The sequence below is a fragment of the Carassius gibelio genome, chromosome A6, assembly GCF_023724105.1.
Source record: "Carassius gibelio isolate Cgi1373 ecotype wild population from Czech Republic chromosome A6, carGib1.2-hapl.c, whole genome shotgun sequence".
Classification (NCBI taxonomy): Eukaryota; Metazoa; Chordata; class Actinopteri; order Cypriniformes; family Cyprinidae; genus Carassius; species Carassius gibelio.
Window position 1 is genome coordinate 7,266,080 of NC_068376.1, and position 13,831 is coordinate 7,279,910.

The 13,831-nt window shown below is 36.5% G+C and overlaps 2 protein-coding genes across 2 annotated transcripts; both read right to left on the reverse strand.

The window, feature by feature from the left end:
* Window positions 1–2,380: 2,380 nt before the first annotated feature.
* Window positions 2,381–4,172, reverse strand: LOC128016199 (cytochrome c). The gene is made up of 3 exons (XM_052600676.1): window positions 4,010–4,172; window positions 3,023–3,197; window positions 2,381–2,939 (listed from the first exon to the last, which is right to left on the reverse strand). Exons 2-3 carry the CDS (start codon window positions 3,189–3,191, stop codon window positions 2,794–2,796), a joined length of 315 nt encoding a protein of 104 aa, XP_052456636.1. The 5' UTR covers window positions 3,192–3,197; window positions 4,010–4,172; the 3' UTR covers window positions 2,381–2,793.
* A 6,221-nt stretch (window positions 4,173–10,393) lies between these two features.
* Window positions 10,394–13,051, reverse strand: LOC128016200 (C-C chemokine receptor type 7-like). The gene is made up of 3 exons (XM_052600677.1): window positions 12,953–13,051; window positions 12,695–12,735; window positions 10,394–11,933 (listed from the first exon to the last, which is right to left on the reverse strand). Exons 1-3 carry the CDS (start codon window positions 12,966–12,968, stop codon window positions 10,866–10,868), a joined length of 1,125 nt encoding a protein of 374 aa, XP_052456637.1. The 5' UTR covers window positions 12,969–13,051; the 3' UTR covers window positions 10,394–10,865.
* Between the last annotated feature and the right edge of the window lie 780 nt (window positions 13,052–13,831).

The following is a 13,831-nucleotide window of genomic DNA, read 5'->3' on the forward strand; positions in this document are numbered from 1 at the left end:
GTGCATCAGACCCTCACAGACGACTAATGCGCAAATAAAAAGCAAACATAAACTAAAAGCCCAGGCCTGGTCCTCTCTCCTCCTTCACGGTCGTCGCTCCAGTTTTATATCCTTCCATCTCCTACGTGGGACTCCAGACCAGTGGTGGGTCGCAGGTGTAGCTCATCTCCAATCACTACACCTGGCCTCACTCCTCGTTCCCACGTCTCTCGGCCCCACCCCACTCGTCACAGTTATACTTTGCAGAAGCCAGTCAGTCCATCTCACAAATATCATGTCATTTGGTGAATTCATGGAACACAATGTATCTAAAGAGGCTAACCTCTCACAGTTTTTTAATGCATTCCATCAGAGACTAACCTGCTGACTGTTATGAATGTTATATAGTGTTTCAGTTGTTAAATATGCTGCATCTTAATGCCGTATGTCATATTTGGCTGCAAACTTCAACAGCCATTAGCATCAATTAACATAATTTTGTTATTTCAAAGATTGTGTGTTAAATGTATATGAATTTCCTTTGAATTCTTAAATGTTTCACTATTTTTTATTCATATTGTTGCCTTTATATTTTTAAAAAGTACAAATATGTCACATAGTCTCCCAATTAACAGATAATAATAATAATAATAAACGGCTTCATCGGCCAATGTGCACTGTAACTATAACTCTTCTGTTTTTCCACCTCTATTTTATGGCACTTAACGTTTACAGTTTTAAGAAAGAAAGAAATATAGCTGACTGCTGCTCTCTAGTGGAGTTCTGTGTTTTCTGATCCCTCACAGCTAATTTCTTTTCAGTTTCTGTACCTATAATACACTATGAGTATCACCTTGAGAGTGTTGATGTAATATATATATATATATATATATATATATATACACTGCTACATCTTCGACATACATGATGTGACAGAGGTTCCTCTCAATGACAAACACAGACGAGTAGTGTGCTTGCTCTATTTATGTCAGGCATAAATCAACAAGATATTCTGTTCGTAAAGCTTTAAATAAGCAGGATATGACATAGCACACATATATTTACATTAAATGTCGCAGCACTGAAATTACTACAATAAACCAAAATGCTAATTTATTTTACTGGTGTATAGTAAACGCATAGGTTATATTTTAACCAAACGTTTATTCAAAAAAACATTGAATCTACCATGAATAATTAAAAATGAATACAGACAGATTTCAGACTCCATGTCTTACGTGTTTCATCAACAATGCATGTTGATTGTGCAACTTTTTTTTTTTTTACAAAATATAGTTGCGTAACTCTCGGTGTCCTGAAGGTGGCAGCATTAATTTTTTTATGTTGCTAATGACATTGAACGCGTTGCACGTTTAATGAGTCAGAGTAGATTTAAATCTCTGCAAATAAACAAACCATGTTTGTTAAAATTGTGTGATTTTCCAAGTATTATATATTAGGATGTGACCAGTTTTGCACTTTCTGTAGGGCCTCGGATCTCTGTTTGGACTTTGTTCTTTGACGAGTACTGCACGTAGCCTACCTACATATTACAATGTTCAAGTCCAATTCAAGCTGACGCTGATAAAGACAGTTGGGCAACGCAATTAAATGATAAGTGATCTTCCAAACTTTACAGATAGCACATCTTTCCTGCTAACTTTTGTCTGAGGAGATTTAATGCAAATTACTCATTAAACTAGCCTTATGACCTTAGTACTCAGGTCACAACCAGTATAGGCTAAAGATGAAATTAAGTGTACATGCTTATATCCATGAAGGATAGTACTTCGCTGTTAGTTCCTCTTGGTCTAGATCCATAATTTGGATTTATTGAATCATAAAATGGAAAACACTAAACATTTTTTTCCTCAATTGTCAAAATTAATAATGAAATATGAGAGCACTTTAATGGCATTTAATTTTCATTAATATGATTTTGTTCAATAATAATGTTATAATTTATCTTTTACAGCAGTGCATCTGATGGTCAATTTCCTGTCATGAACACTTCAATATTCATGGGAGGACCAATGCACCCATTATCAATCAATCAAGAACACCATTTATATAGAAGAAAAAAAAAAAACGACCTTCCGAGGAATGGCTTGATAACCCTGGATATACTTGCTGTATCTTTTTACCAGGACATTGTCAGAACTTGTCCTGAGATTTCTCCGAGGAAGAACAGCATACCTTACACGTTATATCCTGAGTTTAAAGGTCTCAAGCACAGTTTCATCAGAGTTATCTGACTCCTTAAGGGTCTGCTTGGTACATTGAGGATTGAAACTCAAAAGGTAAAACTAAAAGATATGAAGAGCCATCACTAAAGCTCACAAACAGAAACATCAAGTGCATTAGAACATAAAAAGCTAAAAGAACCCACATGACAAAAAAGGACAGTTTTTACCGTTTTAATTGACAGATCAAATCCATTGGACACAATTGGTTACCAAGAAGCATGCTGCTTGTTCAGTCACTCATTGTGATCCAAATATGTTAAGAATTCAGTACAATTTAAAAATGTAATGTACAACAGCTCCTGTGAAACCAGGGGACACCGTTTTCATTCCCCTCAGTGGAAACACTGGGGATCTGCAGTAACTCGACTCATTTTAACATTACTCGAACAAAGAAGTGGAAATCCTCACAGCTAAAATGGACTGTCATTATAAGCATGTCACATGTCATAATTAATAATCCTGTCCACTTGATCTGTCACACCATTTGAATAGATACTGTTAAAGACATTCTAAGCCAAACTATAAACATGTAATTTAAATATTGCAGTCTTCCCGTTCTCCAACTGTATTATGATGTGGCTGACTTTAAGTATGCAATAAGGTCTGCCCTCTCGCCCTTCTTCTTGATCCCAGCAAAGATCATCTTTGTGCCTGGAATGTACTTCTTGGGATTCTCCAAATATTCCATCAAGGTTTCTTCACTCCAGACAATGCCTGTGAAAAGAAACATTTGATCAAGACTGTCATAACTTCTAAATGTGAAGAGCACACGTTGTTTTTTAATAAGCAAGCCTAACCTTTGCTCTTATTGGCATCAGTGTAGGAAAACCCCTCTGCCTGACCAGTCTTGCGTCCAAAAAGACCCCAAAGATTTGGCCCCACTTTGTGCTTGCCTCCGTTTTCTACAGTGTGGCACTGGGCACACTTCTGGACGAAAACCTTCTTTCCCTTTTCAACGTCACCCATATTTACCTGGAAGTAAAGGAGAGGTGAAAACACTGCAGAAAGGCATTTGAAGGGTAAATAGTTTAAAAGCACAGTCGACACATCATCGTAAGGTCATTCAAGGATGGAGCATCTACATGCTTAAACCATGAGCTTTTAAGACATAAATCGATCAAATTAAGCTTTATAGCTTATAAGGTTAGTTCATAGAGAAGTAAGGCATCTGCTGTTGGTTTCTAGGTAGATGGATATCTGCCAACTCGTATCTGTAAACATGTCGCTATTAAGATGTTCATCCTAGGATAACCTTAAATCGCCTTCATTAAAAGAAGCCCTAATCACGTTAGTATAGCTCGTTAGGAACCCGCCTGTGAGAACTAGCTTATCATTAACAAGGAACCGGATCAGAATTCGTGTGACAAAATCCCGATTTTACTTACAAAAGACTCTCAGATACGCTATACATATTTGAATAACACCGCAAAAGTCGTAAACCGGCGTTTGATCAATGTAGCGGAAGCTAACAGCTAGCCACATCTGCCTAGCTTCCCACAAAGCACACTTTCCCATGAATTACTAAACGTTTATTACTGCTCAATTAACGAAAATGAGCCTTCCTCCTGTTCTAATTAAAAAAATAACAGAGGTTGATATTAAACCCTATAACGTTATTCCTTCCTTCTCACATACAATCGTTCTTGAAGAGTAACGGTTACCGCTTAGCTTACGCAACCTTGCACCATCCTTCCTCAGAACCGCTTCAAAATCCTCCTTTTCGCGTAAATGTCACACATGTGATCCCCAACACAGCGAACAAAACGCTTCGTTAATTATATTACCTTTCAGACCGCGTGCGAGACTCCTTGTCTTGTGGGATGTGGTACTCTGTTCGAGCCTTTCGGCAAACCGATCCTGTAACAGGACGAAAGAGAAAGGTCACTTCATTTTAGAGGCGCGAGAGTTCACTGGTATTTGACGTCACAATCATGCGCTGCGTGAGCAGTCACGTGCCTCTTTCCGACGAATCTGGTCGCGTTCCCGCAGCTGTTCTCCTGAAGATCCATATATGGAGTCGTGACAGTCGGTGCTATTAAAGAGATAATCGGTTTAGATAAGGTGGAGTTCAGAGTCTGGACGTGTAAAAGGACAATACAGAGAGTTTGACATTGGCTTCTTGTCAAACTTACACTTTCAATAAAATGACTATATTATTTTCTAGTAATTGTCAGAAAATGTTTTATTTTAAACTGACTATATATATATATATATATATATATATATATATATATATATATATATATATATATATATATATATATATACATATCAAGCATAGTGCCTCCTCCAGCTCTGTGCACACGTAGCCTAAAATGTGACCCTGACGTAGTGTCACATGAGCGTTTGACTATGGTTTGACTGCGTGTCAGGAGTTTCATTACACTGTAGCACGTATCCATTCACACGATTCTTCTTCCCTGCAAAATGAGCACGAGAGGTGTTCAGAGGACTTGACTTTCAAGTTATCTGGTATTTCCCGCCTCAACACCTGAAGCTGACAGGTGACTGACAAGATCTTATAATGACGGCGATTTACACTGCACGTAACTGACAGGAACGACAAATGTCAGGTCTTGCCAGACGTAAATAATATATAACATAACTGTACAACGTTTCGTAAACATAAGATGTTTAGAAAAAACACGTAGCATATCCCTGTTTAAAAAAAAAAACTTAACTTAAACCAGCAAAGGACCAGCATAAACCGACAAAGGACCAGCTTAAACCAGCAAAGGACCAGCATAACAGTTCAAACCGACAAAGGACCAGCACAAACCAGCATACCAGTGTCAAAACATACCTAACCAGCATATGCTGGTTTTTTTTTTTCAACAGGGATCTCTGTAGCTTTTTAAAACATACTCGTCTGCCATACAACGTATGTTAAAACGTCCAGCTAACATTAACCCTACATAACCCTTATTTAAATTAGTTTTAAACTCTATTCTATACTAAATCTGTCAATTCCCTAAATTCTTTACATTGAGGTCTGATGGCATTATAATCAGCATGAAATGGAATTCACTGTATTTTCTAAATGTTTGTTATATTAAAGATCTAATTGTGTATAATTCATCCATGCATCCGTAACCTACAGAAAACACTTGATGCAGACTCTGACTGCTCTGAGCTGGTATGAGAGACCTTCCTGCTGTGATTTGACTTTGGTTGTATGCAGGATGGGAAATTAACACCTGCCATAAGCTAAATGTGAAGATGTTTCTTTTTTTTCCCTCAGTGAAGTGTAAGTTTGTATATATATATTTTTTTGCTTCCACATATATTGTTTTATATGACATTCTAACTGAGGAGAGGCTATCAATTTAGTTGAGCTTAAAGAAAAACAAACAAGCTCCATTATTTTAAAGGTGCCAAGATGCTCTATATTATAGTATTTAGAATGCTGGGATAAATTCACACTGAACCAAAAGACGTATACTATAACATACTTTAAAAAAGAATACTTATTAGAGAAATAATATAATTTAAAAGAATATACTTAAATGTGATGTTTTTGGACACTTAATTGCATGTTATTTACACTTAAAAGAAAATGGTTGGTTTAAATAGATACAATATATAGACAATTAGCTGAATTTTAAATTGTTTTTTTTTGTACCCATTAAATGGGACTTGTGTACATCTTTAATGTAATTACATAATTCTATTGTCTTTGAAATATTGTTAAATTGCTGATGAATGTACCGACAAGCATTTATTATAAACTAAAAATAATTCAAGGTAACTACTTTTGAAATGTATGTCATGTGTTGAAATATGCTTGTGAGTACAGAATACCGCATTTAAAATAATCACTTTAAATCTAACATCTAACGGTATTGTTAAAATCATAACCAAGTATTTTACACATGCTTTTGGTCAACACTTCACTTAATGCATGACAAAAGATTAAAACATCTAAAATGTGCTTTAAAGTAAAACTTAATCTGACATTATTCAGTGAAAGTGTACTCTTTGTAAGGGTTTTTATTTAATAAATATTAAATTATCTTCAATACAGTGAAAGTACAATTACAAATACTGAGATCTGAAGTACACTATGCACATTTAATACAGGTCTCTTTTTTTTTTCTCACAAGAGGGATGAACAAAAGCCATGAAATGTAATACCCAACCTGAAAAGATTAAAACACTTCTAACAATAACAACATGCCTTATTCAGTAAACTCACACAAATGCTAGAAGAGATCTTTGTTCATATATTTAATGGCCAAACTGCTACAACAGAACAAACTTTCAGGCTGTAAGCCTCAGAATTTAATTCAATGCTGCCCTTGTTACCAAGACAACAAGTCAATGGTAGACTGTTTCCAAAGCAACGGACAGAAATCCTTCCTTTTGAAGCCATGTTCTTTTTCATATTTAGCATGTCCTCCCTCCTAACTATCCATCATTACAGGGTTGGCCAGTTCACAAGTAGCTCTAGGGAAGCCTAATGTAATATCAGTCTATTAATAAAACAACATCTGAGATCTGTGTTGATTCTGTTCACAAACACTGTGAAAGAAAGACTGTGAGAGATGCTATGAGTGACCTTTAGTTATTTATAAAACAATACAATTTTGTGCATGCATTTTTTCCCCCTACAGGCATTAAAATTTAAAAAGTCTTAAATATTTCTCATATTTCTTAGAATATGAATTTTCGGTTTTACATTGTTACAAGTAATGTTTTCAGGCCCAGAAGCTCTTACTGTAGATTTAAAGGTGACTGTGTCCTTCCTATATTATTCCCTGGTGTTCCTTTTCTGGACTTCCTTTACCTCCTCCAACACATTTGATTGTTTCCAGTGCTGTCCTTTCCTCTCAAATGTTGCTGTTTGCAGAAGGGCAGCGACTCCTGCTGCTCAAGTGTAGAACTGTATCGTAAAGTGCTCCAAATGGTCGACAGTGTCAAAATCATTTTATGCAATAGTGCACTCTAGCGGCTAAGTGTTGGAACTGCATCATCAATATCATAGGCAAGGCAAAGCAAGTTTATTTATATAGCACATTTCGTACAAAATGCTAAAGTGCTTTACATAAAATAAAGTAAAATAATCAAGAATAACTTTTTAATTAATTTTAAAACTTTGGAAATGATTAAAACATTTACTTATTTCAAATGAATATAAAACAAGTAGAAATAGAAAATGATTTTATATAAAATACAATGAAAACATAATATACAGTGCAATCAGTTGCAACATGCACAGCTAAACAGATGGGTTTTGAGTCTAGAATTAAATGTGACTAGTGTTTTAGCAAATCTGATCTCTTTTGGAAACTGATTCCAACTGTGGGCAGCATAGTAACTAAAGGCGGATTCCCTTTATTTTGTGTGACTGACTAGATCCTAATGATCTGAGTGGTCTGTTAGGTTTATATTCAGTGAACATATCTACAATGTATTTCGGTCCTAGGTCATTGAGTGACTTATAGACGAGTAAAAGTACGTTAAAATCAATCGTAAATGTAAAAGTGTAAGGACCTGAGGACTGGTATGATATGCTCAGATTTTCTGGTTCTAGTCAGAATCCTGGCAGCAGCGTTCTGGATGAGCTGCAGCTGTTTAATGGTCTTTTGGGAAGGCCGATGAGGAGCCCGGCCATTACAGTAGTCCACCCTGCTGGTGATGAAGGCATGAACTAGTTTCTCCAAGTCTTGGCTGGAAACAAAACATCTAATTCTTGCAATGTTTTTTAAATGAAAGTATGCTGATTTAGTTACTGCTTTGACATGACTACTGAAACTAAGGTCTGTCTCCAGAATCACACCAAGATTCCTAGAGTCAAGGTATGCATTCACCTTGCAAACTTCATCTTTGTTTCCAAATGCAATGACTTCAGTTTTTTCCTTGTTTAACTGAAGAAAGTTCTGGCACATCCAACTATTCATTTCATCAGTGCATTGGCAGAGGGAGTCAGTGGGGCTGTAGTCATTTGGAGATTGCATAAAAAATAGTTGTCAGTCTCTCAACAGTGGCAAAAAGAGTACGAGTGTTGTTTAAGTTACTGTTTCTAAGGTTTGAGAAGAAATTTTGTCTAGCTGTGGCTAGTTTCAGATTTGAAAGCATGAAGGCTGTCTCTATAGATGCCATAGGCCTATAGCTTTATAGATCATAATCATATCAGAATGACATCATAATAGCTTAATTCAAAGTGTTTTTTTAAAGCAACAGTTATTACATCTTATATATTTCATTTAGTAGTAAATTAATTCATTCAATCATGCATTCTTTCTTTTCTCTCTCTCTTTTGCAGTGCCCAGTTTAATGGTTTCAGTGTTGCAGCTCAAAATAGTCACTATGAAGGACCCTGTGGTACTATCAGTAACGTTAAGCAGTAAGGCAGCAACACCTAACTAGATGTAAAAAGGAAGAAGAAAAAAAGCCACAAACAATTACTTTCTTTCTTTCTTTGCTTTTTTATTCAACAAAGATGGTGTGTCATAGCAATAGTGTGATGGGACGTGGGTAACAGAGGACTCAAATGCAGAGGATTCTATGCAAACAAGTTTATTCTCTAGTTTATTCTATGTAACCAAAACAGTGAGCAAGTCTCTGGAGAAATCCAGCTTCGGTCAGCAGAGGGATGTGGACAAGACAGGCTGATTACTTCCCAAGACCCAGCACTTTCAAAGGACCGTTAACCTGAGAGTAGAGCGAGGCACAGGGCAGCAGTCTTTCACTCTATGCATCCTGGGGTACAGGTAAATAAGAGATCAGAGCAAAGCAGAGCACAGAACACCAAACGTAACAAACACACAACTATCTACTCACAACAAGAACTAGACAGAAGTGAAATATAAAGGAAAGGGTAAAGAGCGACAGGCGGAGTAGAAGAAATTCATGATCTGTGCAGCCCTGCACCGCCAGATCAGTGCTGATTTCTCGATTGCATCGGTCTCGAGCCGCCAAAAAAGACATGACAACAGCAGAGGGAGACAGGAAGGTGCCCTGCCCTGTGACAAATAAATAGTACTTTCTGAACTGAGATCCTGGATCTCCTTGCTCGTGGGTATTCAGTTCAGATTCTTTAGAGACAAGTCCTAAGCCCTTCACTAATGACTATCCAAAAGCAAAGTGTGCATATGTAAAATATAATATCTTGAAATTTATGAAAATAACCGTGACCCTTGGCATTTACACTGTTTATCTTAAAGAGTGCATACAGAGCACACAACTCTCAATATTCTGAATATTCTTTCAATATAGAAATGTAATACTCATACTCTGTTGTGGAGTTTTCTCCCAAATGGCTTTCAGTAATCTCATTGGACCAGCTTTTCTGAAATAAAGGTAATGCAGAAGCTTTAAAAACATCTCAGCAAAAGGCATTATTATCCTATAAATCTACAACCTCTAGACAGTCTAAATCTGTACATGATTCCTCTTTAGAGATTAGGTGTAAAGTGTTTGAGAAATCCATTCTACAAGATTGGATTTAAAACTAGGTGTGCAGATAAACAAGTAGACCTCCAGAAGTCCAATAAATAGTTCTCATAAAAATGAAAGTTCTGCCAATTTCCAAACTCTCAATATTCTTTTAATATTATCTCAGAAAAAAGGTAAAAAGCTGTCACTTGGACAGTACCCTTTCAAAAGATACTAATTTGTCAGCCCGCCCGTTGGGTACTAATATGTACTTTTAAAGTACTAATACCTATCATTTAGGAGTAAAAAAGTTATAAAGCTGTACCTTGTAGCTTTTGTAACTTAAGGTACTGGCCCAGGGACAGCTTTGTACCTTTTTTGTACTTTGCTCTGTAGTAACATATGCTACATGTGTAATTTAACCCGTCACCCCACGTTTTTTTTTTCGTTTTTTTTGCCAGTGTCTAAAACTGAGTAACAGAATTGAGCTGTATATTGCTTTTCTGCAAGCAAGGTACTTTAAGTGTAACACAGACTCACCACAACCACACACATAACTAATAGTACATAGTACTAAATGTGACCACAGGCAAATGAGTATAAAGGTCTTCTTCAACATATAGTAAGGGGGGTGAGCAGGATGCAGTAGTGAACAATGTTCTATGTAAGTAATTTCTAGATGTATTTGTCCTTTACATGGGCTCACCTTTTATTTTAATGTTATAGATATTTTGTACCTAAGCATACAACTGAAGAGAGTGAAACTATTATTGTGCAGATGTTTCTAACACAAAAATCTCAAGTCAGTCAGTTCCGAAAATGTATTTTTATTTAGTTTCATAACATCTCAGACAGAGTAAAAAAAAATAATATTTTAAAGGATTCCAACCATGAAAGAGGATTTTGCTGCTAAATGGTTTCCCACATATTATTAGATAGTTAACCTTAAAGATGTCTTATTTTTGAAAGCATGTATAATATATAGTATAGACATTGATATCGAGAACAAGATATTGAGCATAAAATGGTTATATCATACAGAGTCAGACAGTTCTTCTGTCAAAGAGCAATGAAAATGCAGGAAGCTTTTGTACAGTAAGACACTAGTAACACTGCATAGCAGAATTTGCACTGTGTCAGTCTGTCACCACACAGTCCTCCACAGAAGGTTAGCTCTGAATGAAGCTATGAAGCGATTTATCTCGATGTAACAAAGTAAATTGGTAAAACATTTTTGTTGTCTTGGAATCTGTTCTTTAACATTCAGGGGGAAAACGTTGTTGTGGTTTCTGTATCCAGGCCAAAAGAGGATCTTCGTTTACCACAGTGGGTGTACATGAGGTGGCTCTTTCTGATACATCCCAAGTCTTTCAGTAGCTTTAAGAGATCATTGCGAAACTTCACCCCAATGAAGGCATACAGGAAGGGGTTTACGCAGCAGCGCAAGAAGGCCACGGCTCTGGTTACATCCATAGCATAAAGACGACTCTTGTCCTTGTTGCAATCCGTTGTGTCCTGAACGGTCACTCCCATGACTACATTATAGGGTAGTTGACTGAACACAAAGACAGATACCACTGCAATGATGACCTTGAAGGCTTTATTCCTTTCAAAGTTCTTGGCTTGGATGAGGGTCTTGATGATACAGGTGTAACAGAACCCCATGACAACCGTTGGAAGTATAAAACCCAGGATCATCTGACTTAGCAGCATCTTAATGCGGTAGGCTTCATAGTTGTTTCCATTTTCTGTACAAGTGCCATTGATGTTAACTTCAGAGAACACCATGTCTGGGACTGAAAAGATCACTGCCATCACCCAGGTTACTAGAGAAGACACCTGTCCATAAAAGACTGCACTGGAGCGACAGCGGTGAGCAGAGATGGCCTTTGTTATGCAGAAATAACGATCTACGCTGATACAGGTGAGAAGGAACATGCCACTGAAGAAGCTGACCTTGTAGATGGTGAACATGGCTTTGCATGGATACAGACCCAAATGCCACTTGCTCATGAAACTAGCTGCCCAGAAGGGGAGAGAAATTGCAAACAGCAGGTCAGCCAAGGCTAGATTGAGCAGGTAGACGTCAGTCATTGTCTTCAGCCTCTTGAAGTAAAGGTAGGTTAGGATGACCAGAAAGTTTCCCACGAGGGCCATGAAGCAGATGATCGTGTAGATAGTGGGAAGGAACCACGAACGGAACGAACGGTTGGAGCCTCTATCGCAGATTTGTTCAAGCTCGCTGTAATCCACGGGCTCTGTGGAATACTCATACTCTGTTGTTAAGTTTTCTCCCACGTGGCTTTCAGTAGTCTCATTGGACCAGCTTTTCTGAAATAAAGGTAATGCAGAAGCTTCACAAAAACCTCTCAAGGAACGAGTTACATAAATCAACCACCTCTAGACAGTCTATCATTAGTACATGATTCCTGATTAGAAATTAGCTGTAAAGTGTTTGAGAAACCCATTCTACTATACAAGATTGATTTTAGCCCTTCCAGAAATCTAATGAATAGTTCTCACAAAAATGGAAATTCTGCCATCTTGTTCCAAACACTTTGCAGTAACGTTATTTTAGCTCTACATTATTTTACATAAACTAACAATGAAAAAGACATCTTCAGAAGCATTGATTAATCTTATTCAGTGTTATTTTCAACATTTACTAATACATTGTACATTAATAATACACTATTAATATTAAAAGTTGAATCTGTTAATATTATTCAATGGACCCGGGCTAACATAAAATAACATTAACAAAGATTAATGAATACTGTAACAAGTGCAATTACTCATTGCAGGCGATTCCTTTTTTAGCGTGTAAAAGATGTCAGATTGAAAGCCCCAGTCACTATTCATGTTCACTGTGGGCAAAACGGACGCAGTGAAAGTGATTGGTGACTGATTTTTTCATTCGCCCTCAAATCTTCTTTTAATTCCTCAAAAGCATGTCTCTCCTACAGGTTTGAAACTGTGAGTAGGGTGAATGAACGATGATAGTATTTTCATTTTAGGGTGAACTTTTCTCTGGACTTAGAAGTTAAAATGAAAGGTAAGTGTAGTTTGTCTTGGATTAAATCATTAATTACCTTTATTTGGCATGACCACATCAGCAGCAAAGGACAAAAAACTGTCAATGAGAAACACAATTTGTCAGAAAGTGCACAAAATGGTAGGTTCATTTCATAGACGAGTAAAAGTGTTTTTATTTGTATTTTTTTTTAAATAAAACATTCAAAAAAACAACACTTTCTCTTGTTTGAAAGAATTCTTAAAATGTTTGTACATTTGTACTGCTATTTGATACGTTTAACAGTGTAATTCAACAGATTAATGTCTAGGCTTACCGGTAAACGAATGCATGGTTGAAGACTTTCTCTCTGAATGTTTCGCCTGGACTGCTAACAACACAGTGATTCTGAGAGCACTGCATCTGCTGTGTTAAAGGTGAAGCACCACTTTTAACTCTGAATCCAAGACCTGTGGTTTTCACCACAGCCTGCATAGTGTTTCATGAAAAACAACTCTATTTTTTTACTTTTGCACAACCATAAAGTTGCGTCTATTAAATTAATCCTAATTTAATTACTTACAGCTAATCTTTAAATAAAACCAACAAGTAATAATTGAAATCAAAATGTATTATCTATTTGTAATCTTTGAGTTTTGTCACTGTCTGCTTATAATTTCGTTTCCTCATTTTTTAACCACTGTGTCGTAAAAAGTGAGTTTTGAAAATATAATTTATTAGATAGTAATACACTATGGTACTGTGACAAATGGTAAAAATGCTTTTACACAATGTGACCCAAGTGTTGACAGGGTTTAAATTTAGATGCTTTATATTTATTATGAAGACCCAGATATAATGTTTAAATAAAAAAAGAGTTTTTTTTTTTTTTGATAATAAGAAAGCATGGTTTTTGTATCATGTCACAGAACTCCTGGTTTACTCTTCTGCAATGTTTTACAAGTTCTGTTAAAATCTTGAACAAAAGCACAGACTATAAATGAGCGCATTCTAAAAAACAACAAATCATCTTATATGGTTTCCCACTTCTTCTGGTTTTTTAAAGTTCCTTTACCTCAATCAGTGGCAACACTTCCACCTCCCTTCCCCCACCATGTTTCAGCTCTGCACAGGTAGATGCACTGCTGCACGTGTGCAATTGTGGGTTTGTGTGTACATTGCTGCCAGGAAAAGAGACCTTAGCAGGAAGACATGT